The 9132-nt window shown below is 33.4% G+C and overlaps 1 protein-coding gene across 1 annotated transcript; it reads right to left on the bottom strand.

The window, feature by feature from the left end:
• Positions 1–315: 315 nt before the first annotated feature.
• On the bottom strand, positions 316–8532 carry LOC137405772 (arylsulfatase B-like). Its single transcript, XM_068092164.1, has 13 exons — positions 8227–8532; positions 7576–7687; positions 6675–6726; positions 6219–6322; positions 5154–5254; positions 4970–5040; positions 4725–4829; positions 4179–4257; positions 3480–3577; positions 3121–3370; positions 2621–2780; positions 1548–1723; positions 316–854 (listed from the first exon to the last, which is right to left on the bottom strand). Exons 1-13 carry the CDS (start codon positions 8519–8521, stop codon positions 619–621), a joined length of 1839 nt encoding a protein of 612 aa, XP_067948265.1. The 5' UTR covers positions 8522–8532; the 3' UTR covers positions 316–618.
• Positions 8533–9132: the final 600 nt, after the last annotated feature.

The following is a 9132-nucleotide window of genomic DNA, read 5'->3' on the forward strand; positions in this document are numbered from 1 at the left end:
ACTTTTGTTTTTTGAGCTGACACATTTATCAATTTAATAAGCATTCATGTAAAGAGTGTTCTAGATATAGGAAGGATGATTATTAATCTAATGAGCACTCATGTGGTGCGCAGAATGTTCTAGAATAATGAAGACATGTTCTTTCACTTGTAATCTTTGTAGAAGTTTTTGCAAAAATACAGACTTATTTTCAAGCAAGGAGCTGTTTGAATTATGACATACTTAAAGATTAGCTGACTACTTCATAAAGATCTTTTGAATATTTCTTCATGTTTAAGGATCTTTAGCAGATCTGCCAGTTTTACTAAATATTGCTGCTTTTCAGTGCTTAAAACTGTATTCTGTATTACACACCATGAAATACATCAATGTGTTACACAATTTGGTTTAAAGCGCTAAATATAATCAGTTGATGCATTCAAAAAGAAATTGTTTGTATAAATGTTGAGTTTACTAACAACTACAAACTACTTAAAGCTACAACTTCCAGGGTTGAACAACATAGTTGGATCACATACATGTAATCGATAGAGAAATAATGTCAACAATGGAATAGAATTCTGTGAAATACATCACAAAAAAAACGACTGATTGGTGTTCTCTGATAACCTCCTTCGATTAGTAGCAAGAGGAAGGATTTGGCTCGAGAGCGAAGAAATCAGAAGTTGGGTTGCAATAGTCGTGTCTAGGAATGAGGTAGTCTCCCATCTGTTCCGTCGTTTCATCGGTAATTCCGAGTGATCGCCTGTAGACGGGCTTCACCGACATCTCCTTGTACTTTTGAATCTTTTCAATCAACATCTCGACAAGCTCTGGCTCCTGATCATAAAGGTTTGTCTTCTCACTAGGATCATCTAAAACAAAAGAACTTTAGTCCAAACGCTTCCATGAGAAATAACTGCAAAATACTTTTTTAACTATTATTGAATAATGAACACATGAGAAGAGACTGAGAATTCTTGTTTTTTAATCAGTTGATAATAACTTTTTATTCACTAGTTGGTGATATAATATAATATAAACAATAATTTTCTATGACTTAGATTGAACAGAGACTAATCAGCAGAAATCCAATATAAACTAGATGCTATAGAACATTTGACTTACGTACTCCCAACTAAAATGAAGGCTGGTCAGATGGTTTAAAACAGAACTGTACACTTACGTCGAGTAGCTGGTATAGATATATACGCGTGTTTATCTGATAGAAGTATATATGCATGCATATCTGATATGAGTGTATATATTTTTATATCTGATATGAATCTATATGCATGTATAACTGATACAAAACCATGTGCATGTATACCTGATATAATTATATACGCATGTATTATAGCTGATATAAATATATATGCATGCATACCTGATATAAATATATATGCATGCATACCTCAGTAATTCAACCATGATAAATAGTCACAAGCTTGTTGCAATTTGGTTTCGGTTTGTAGCCATATTTGATGAAAAATAGAATTATCAATGACCATTTTTTGTTCTAGTTTTTGTATCTTCAGGAGCTCCTCAGCATTATTTTGAGATCTTACCCACAACATTGAAGAGACACCTGACAACACGTTCACCATCAATAGTTCTGTGACAGTCGTCTCCAACAATCGCAGGGAACTCGGGCCATTCCTGTGGCAAAGGCCACTCAGTTTCAACTGTAGCAGGGTCTCTGAGGTAGTACTGATCACCATAGATCAGCTTGAAGTCTCTCCACCTGTGAAAGATCAAATTGACATCTTTTTTTACAAAAGCATAAACTGTGATTTGATTGAAAGGCTAATTGTAATAATGTTATAATAAATTGGTAATTAATAGTTTTTAAAGGCAGAGCTGGTAACAATCTATGCTATGGTTATGTAAGGGTTTAGCCTAAACCGCTAACATGCGGCCGACTACTGGGCTTATATAAGCGTTCAGCCTAAATCAGCAATGGTGACAGACTATCAAATAGTTATATAAGGGTTTAGCCTAGACCAGCAGTGGGTGACACACTATTTTTAGCTAATGTAAGAGTTTAGTTTGGTTATAAAAACTTGCTTTGCTACTCTGGTGTACAGTAAGAGTGTTAGCCACTGGCTGCCTGATATAACGGCTATTTTTTAAATTTCCTAAAGCCTTAACTTATATAAGAACAATGTCATCATTATTCTCATTTATAAACCTGAGACTGACTGATTACTCTTGCAAGTTCACATAGTTTTAGAACTTTAAGCGTAGATCGAGAGCCAAGGAGAAGAAGTGAGACTGGAAACTAGATTTTGATATAAAATTGATATAAAATAAGTTGATATAAAATTTTTAATTTGTTCTAACTGGAAAATATTTTATAATTAGTGTAATTGCAATAGTTAGAACAGTCCAAACCAACAGGCAGTGCTCAAAGTATAGTTTTAGTAATGCCTAAAAAATGGGCTGTTTTTAAATTCAATTGTTCATCTTTTAGAAATCTTAGGTATTGTGCAAACAAATTTCAAACAAACAGCATTCAGCATTTGTTTGATTGTTATGATCATTTTCCTGTATACTTTTAATGAGGCTGCAAATTTTACGTTTTCTTATGCAGCTCAAAGGCAAATAAGCTCTCAAGTTATCTAAAAGTAGCACTACAAACCTGTAGGCCGCATCTTCAGTTGCACACGTCGATGGATTCACTACGTCTCCAGTCGCATCAGACAGAGCGACGAGCATTTCTTCTCTCAGGTTGTACTTCCTCTCACTTGCTGAGTTGTACTCCGAACCCAAGTTAGCCAGCTGTGAGACTCCGTCTAATCCTTTAAACAAATGGGTTAGATTCATCATGGCTCTAATAAAGCGAGAGTTGTCTTACCAACACAAGAGTTTGATAAACAAAGATTGATTTCAAAGTCAAATTGAAGTAAAGAAAATAAAATTTTCTTATTATCTTAGTTTTGCTAATAAAGTATAACTTTTAAAAATGGCAGTTGAACATATATATTTAAGGAATAAAATAATTAATTATGTAGATTTTATAAGAAAATTAGCAAATGTTCAATTTTATGGTAGTTTTGCACTAAATTTCATATATAAGTTTAATACCCAAATCTTAAATATACAGACAGTTTACACAGATTTTTTATTGTAGCAATTTACCGTCAATCTTGAAGTTCTTCTCCTTTGGGCCGGGCCGGGCGAGCTGAATGAAGGTTGGCAGCCAGTCAGTGACATGTATCAAGAAGTCTCTGGAGGTTCCCCTAGTTTTAGGATTTAGTCTTGGGTCATAATACACCGTGGGTACACGCACACCACCCTCAGTAAATGTGGTCTTTCCATTTCTAAGTGGGTAGTTATTGGCATAGTATTTATGTCCAGCAAATGATACAGACTCACAGGCGCCACCATTCTACAAATATGCAAAAGATACAAAGCTAGCACATCTAAAATTGAAAAATGATAAGCTAAAATTACACATATATAACTCATAATACACATGGAGTAGTATAGAAACTCACATCAGATGTGAAAAGTATGATAGTATTGTCTTCCATGCCAGCCTCTCTCAATGCCTCTACAGTAGCTCCAAGAAGCTCATCAAGATGGGACACTAGACCTGTTATCATAAGAATTTAGTAAACTGACAGATACTTCAAAACACAATTTAATAAATAAACCTTGTCAGGGGTTTACTATATGCAAATATATATATGGTGTTAAGAAGGCTTGAATTTGAGTATTTTATGAATAATACAGAGCGCTCACTCTGTTAATCACAGCTAAAAGAATTTAAATTGTAGTAAATCTGTTAGACTGGCAAGCAACAAGCAGCTAACAACTAACTGAAAAGTGTTTGTGAAGCTGTTATAATGAATTACATCTTTATAACAGTCAAATTTTGCAAGCTTCCAAATTCATGTTTATAATAATGTTGGCAATATATTTATTTTGATTTATTACTATATCAAAGTAAATATAAATAAACAATATATAAAATTAATGTATCAAAATATATTTATTTTGATGCTTTAAAAAGTGTTTTATAAAATATTGGCTGGAACCAACCAAGTTATTTTAATGAAATGCAATTGTTGGAAGTCAAAAGTTCATATGGGTTAAGAGTAATTAAGATAAATACTCAAATAGCCAATAGGTGTGACATATTATTAATCAGCCTTGTTGCATTTTTTCTTTTAAACTGGTAAAATAGAACTTGCCTAGAAATTGTCTTCTGTAGTGCTCCTTTTCCACATCCGGGCTCAAGAAGTCATGCACATTATAATGGTCCTCAGTAGGCTGGAGAAAATTTACAAAAGCTATTAAAAATCTTGCCAGAAAGTCCACAAGACCTGTTAAAATGCAGGCTGGACAGATGAAAGCAAACCCTGTTAAAAATACTGCCAACAGCACCTGGTGCCAGTGGTAAACTACCTACATTGCGAACAATATAATATTGCTACTGGCTACACAGAAAATGCATAGATGAGGATTTATAAGGTTATAAAACCGGTCCAATTTATGGCTCGTCCAAACTTTTAAACCTCTTTCAGATCAAAAGATTTCACGATTTTTAAAGAAATAATATACTACTGTTAGAATAATTTCTTTTGGCACAAATTGGTCAAAATCAAAGTCTTAAAAGTTACACATCTAGATCCAGATTTCAATCACCACATTGCGCTGTCATCACGCTGTCATTGCGCTGTCATCACGCTGTCATCGAGCTTTTATTGTGCAATGCTTATCTGAAGTATGAAGCATACCTCGAGGGGATCATGAGGTGCTGTTGGTGTGAGCCACATAAATAGTGGGGCTTCATTGCCTTGATGGTCCAAGATCATCTCTCTTGCGTCGGCTGCATCTTGGATCTAGAATTATATGATTTCATTTCTTACTCTTTGATCTATTTCAAGCATTTTTGGATGTACTCAAAGCAGTTTGCTGGAAAAACCTGAACAGTAGAAAAGGCTGACTCTGTATGTTGGTTCTAATGTAAACATAGACTTACTGTCAGATGTGTTCCAACATTATCCGTGTTAGGCTCTCCATTAACTTGTCTTTGGAATATTCCATGATCAGCTAAAACACACAAAAGCTAATTATTGTGCATTTTATGCGCTAGAATAGATAAATAATGTGTTTGATGACATATGAAAACATTTTGAAAAAAACGCCTCCGTATTTCTACTCACTCCAGTTGAAATACAGCACAGCTCCAGTGTTAACTCCTCTGAACTCATCTACACCTCTGCTATGGGGCAGACAACTCTCATCACAGTAACCCAGATGCCATCTACAATGTTAAATCACATGATTCTAAGCGTAGTATTCTTTACAAAAAACACGCACAAGGTTTTGTAAACTTCATTGTCTAATGTTACAAATTTTTGTAAAAATCACGAAAAAAACAAATAAAATTGTTCATGTAATTGGCATAAAAAACTGTTCATTATTACTTATATGTATAGTTATTACATAGATAAAAAAATATATGATAGTATTAATTTGTAAATTATTGATATAAGATATACATGGTAATTAGAATGATAATTATCAGTAAACAAATTTTACATGTCAAGTGTGTTGATAGGCTTCGGATGAAGTATGTGACAAAGTCGCACATGGAGTTAGCATGAAACATAGAGTTATCATTGAACATAGAGTTAACATGAAATTGGAAGGTGTACATAGGAAATACTTCCGACATATTGACCTTTACAGTCTCGGATAGCTTGAAGCCAAATTTAGTTTAGCATTTTTGACTGACATTTACTAGTATACACCCGAAAAGGATGACACTACTGTATGTACTAGTGGAGACAATAGTGTACAAGTTTTTTGATGCCCATGTATTTAAACTGTGTTAGGGAGAGTTCAAAACAAACTAAAAAACTTTTAGTTGAAGCGAAGTTAAATTTATAGTTAGAGTTGTAGTTAACTATTAAAACTGCCTCAGAAATAAAGAAATTGCGGCAAGGCGATGAAGCTCGATTTTTCATTTTCTTTGTTGGGTTCATTTTCTTTTTTACACATCCTTCGACAGCTTGCATCTTGTCTTTTAAAAAAATTCTTTGTTAATAATGATATACGAATCTGATAGCTGAGAGTTCAGTACAATAGATCGGAGGAATATTAGAGATGATGAGAATAGATTATAATAGAATAATGAGTACAATAGATAAAGCAAAGAAGCTTATAGTCATGACTAATCTTAAACAATTACAGGATTAAACCTAAAAAAACTTAAATATACTCACTTTCCTACTTGTTTGGTTACATAGCCTTCATCTTTGAGATAATTAAAGAGAGTTGTGTGCTCAGTGGGGAGACAAGTTGGGGCTTCTTGTATGATGACCAGAAGCTGAAACAAGAGAAAAATTATTTTAACCACAGAAACTAACATTTTAATCAAACCACAGACTTCATACCAATTTCATTAAAGGTATTTACTAATATTTATTTATATTTACTGTTAGCAAACAGCCAAAACCATATTAAAAAATAATCTCACTAAAATTTCCTAAACAATTATGTAAATAGAAATTTTTAGCATTTCATATTTTATGGTTGAAATTTAAGGATTACTTGACTTGGTATGTTTTTAAAAACAGCATATAAGTTGAAAAAATTCTTTCGATGGCTTTCCTTAAAATTTAATATAAACATAAAATAAATAAATGGATGTAGTATGACACATTTTAGCTTTCGCATACCTGTAGTCCATTGTTGGATGGATACTTTCCGGTTAGGAAGGCTGACCTTGACCTACAATGTAAATCTTCAGTGTCAACGAAACAATCAGTTTATAAGTTTTGTAAAATGTTTAAAAGTTGGCTCTTAAGAACTTACTATAAAAATCAAAACATAAAAAAACTACATAATTTTTCATTTTTTGTATATATTTTATTACTTTATGGTCACTAACTTTATTACTCACTTTATTACTTAATTACTTTATTACTTAATACTCAATTTATGTCATACACAAATCAAGGACAACAGTTAATCAATCAAATCAGAAAAAATGCATGAAAAATGGTTTGTCATGAGAAGTTAAAACACTTTTCTCTGTTAATAGAACAGATATTAGTTAGAAGATTACTAAAAAAGCTGACAATAATATTTTCAAAATAATTGTTTGTTGTTTGAAGTTGTATGGAATTTGTTGCTATAATGTAAACCAAAGTGAGTTGAAAACCTGCAATTATCACCCAAAAATGAGAACAAAAACCTTGAGAGATTTTGGAACCTATAATTGACATGAAACAAACATTTAATATAAGCTACGTTAGAAAATGCAAAGTTTTGGTAAAATCATTAATTGGAATAAGATATTCTGGAATATTATATAAGTTTACAATTAGTCAGAAAGCTCTTTTTATAAAGACTGTTTTAGCCAGCAGAAAAATGAAGTATTCCATAAAATTTTATTCTCTCCTTGGTGTGTCATTCAAATTGCTGATGATCATAGATCAGTGGCAAAATTGTAACCTAATGATATATATTTAGTTCATGTAGCCTTAGTTCTGGTATCAGCACGTTAGTTTAGCTTTGTTGCTGTATGGCATTTAGCCTTAATTAAGGAGAGGGTTTGTTCAATAGCAACAGACTTACGCGCTGCAGACGGGCTGCATGTAGGACTGAGTTAGTTCAATTCCTCTCGCCCTCAAAGCATCTAGGTTCGGAGTGTTAACTTTGGAATTGTGAAATCCAACATCAAACCATCCTGAAATTGTAGTTATACAAATAAACAAGATTTTAGTAGCTTGGTCGTAAAATTCTGTAGTTGCCTATTTGGAATTGTTCCCTTCATAGTTATTTATTCAGCGAATCAACCGAAGAAAAATTTAATTAAATGTTGAATTTAAAAAATAAAATAGTAGTGCTTTTAACGAGATTTACAAATTAGATTTAAAATGCTGCGTTATTTGGAAACAAACATATTTAACAAATTGAAAGCAAAAACATAATAACCAAAACACAGGCTTCTGCAGCTCACAATCATGGAATGATCTGCTATTTTTCATGTTTTCTATATTTTCGTTTTGTTTAAAACTTTCTCAAGCACAATATTATAATATCTGCAAAAAACATTTAATATTTGCTAATTTAAATGCATACATGTTTAAATGAATTTGGAAAACAGTACGAATACAAGCAAATAATACAAAATCACAATAGCCTAAATTTTAATATGATTTTCGCTCACACAAAGTTCTGTCTACTGAAAATTTTACTGAATAATGTATAAAATATTTCTCTTACCCAAATCATCCGCAATCAGGTAGACAATGTTTGGCTGCTTGCCAGATGCATCTCTGTAAGAGTCATCAGCTGAGTTGATGTCAACTTTCTCGGGGGTCCCACCCCATCCACCCCATCCACCCCATCCACCTCTCCCTCCTCTTCTTCCTCCTCTTCCTCCTCTTCCTCCTCGTCGACCTCCTCCTCGACCTCCTCTTCGGCCTCCACCTCTTCCTCCATAGCCTCCATAGCTGCCCCAAGCCTCACACAGTGCTACAAGCACCGCTAAGAGAGCCAACGCCTTGAATGTGTTCATTCTGATGTGTCTATGCAGAATGCTGAAAACTACTGGCGGGCTCCCAAATTTATACCAATTGCTAGGAGAACTGGGAAGTCATGTGATCGGTTGAAGAGGCCAGTTATGCTGGTTGTCCCACTATGCCCACTCTAATGTTGTTGTCCTATTTAGTAGCCAACATGTACCATCTTCTGTGATCTCATTTCTACTACTCTGAAGCCATCATAACAAACATAACACTAGTTTAAAATACTTTATTGTCCAAAAAAGTCTTTGGAAATTTTCAATTTTGGAGATTAGTTGAGTTACATAGGATAAACGTATTTACTGTAATCATGCTGTTAAATACAGTGTTTGGGTAAAAAAAACCATGACACTTTCCACACCCCAGATGGAACAGAAAAAATTATTTCAATCAAAAATAAGTTTTTCCTTGAACTACTTATACCAGTTTGTCATACTTTTGCTTTAGTCAGAAATGTGACCATGTAGCTTACTATCTGCCTGACTGAGAAAAAGAACCTCAGGCTATAACCAATGCTTTATCACAGCAGGTGTTTTGCAAAGTGGATTGCTGCAACATTATTAAAGATAGCGTTATATTTTTATAATAGCAAAACTCGGAATAA

This window comes from Watersipora subatra, chromosome 10, assembly GCF_963576615.1.
Source record: "Watersipora subatra chromosome 10, tzWatSuba1.1, whole genome shotgun sequence".
NCBI classification, from domain to species: Eukaryota; Metazoa; Bryozoa; class Gymnolaemata; order Cheilostomatida; family Watersiporidae; genus Watersipora; species Watersipora subatra.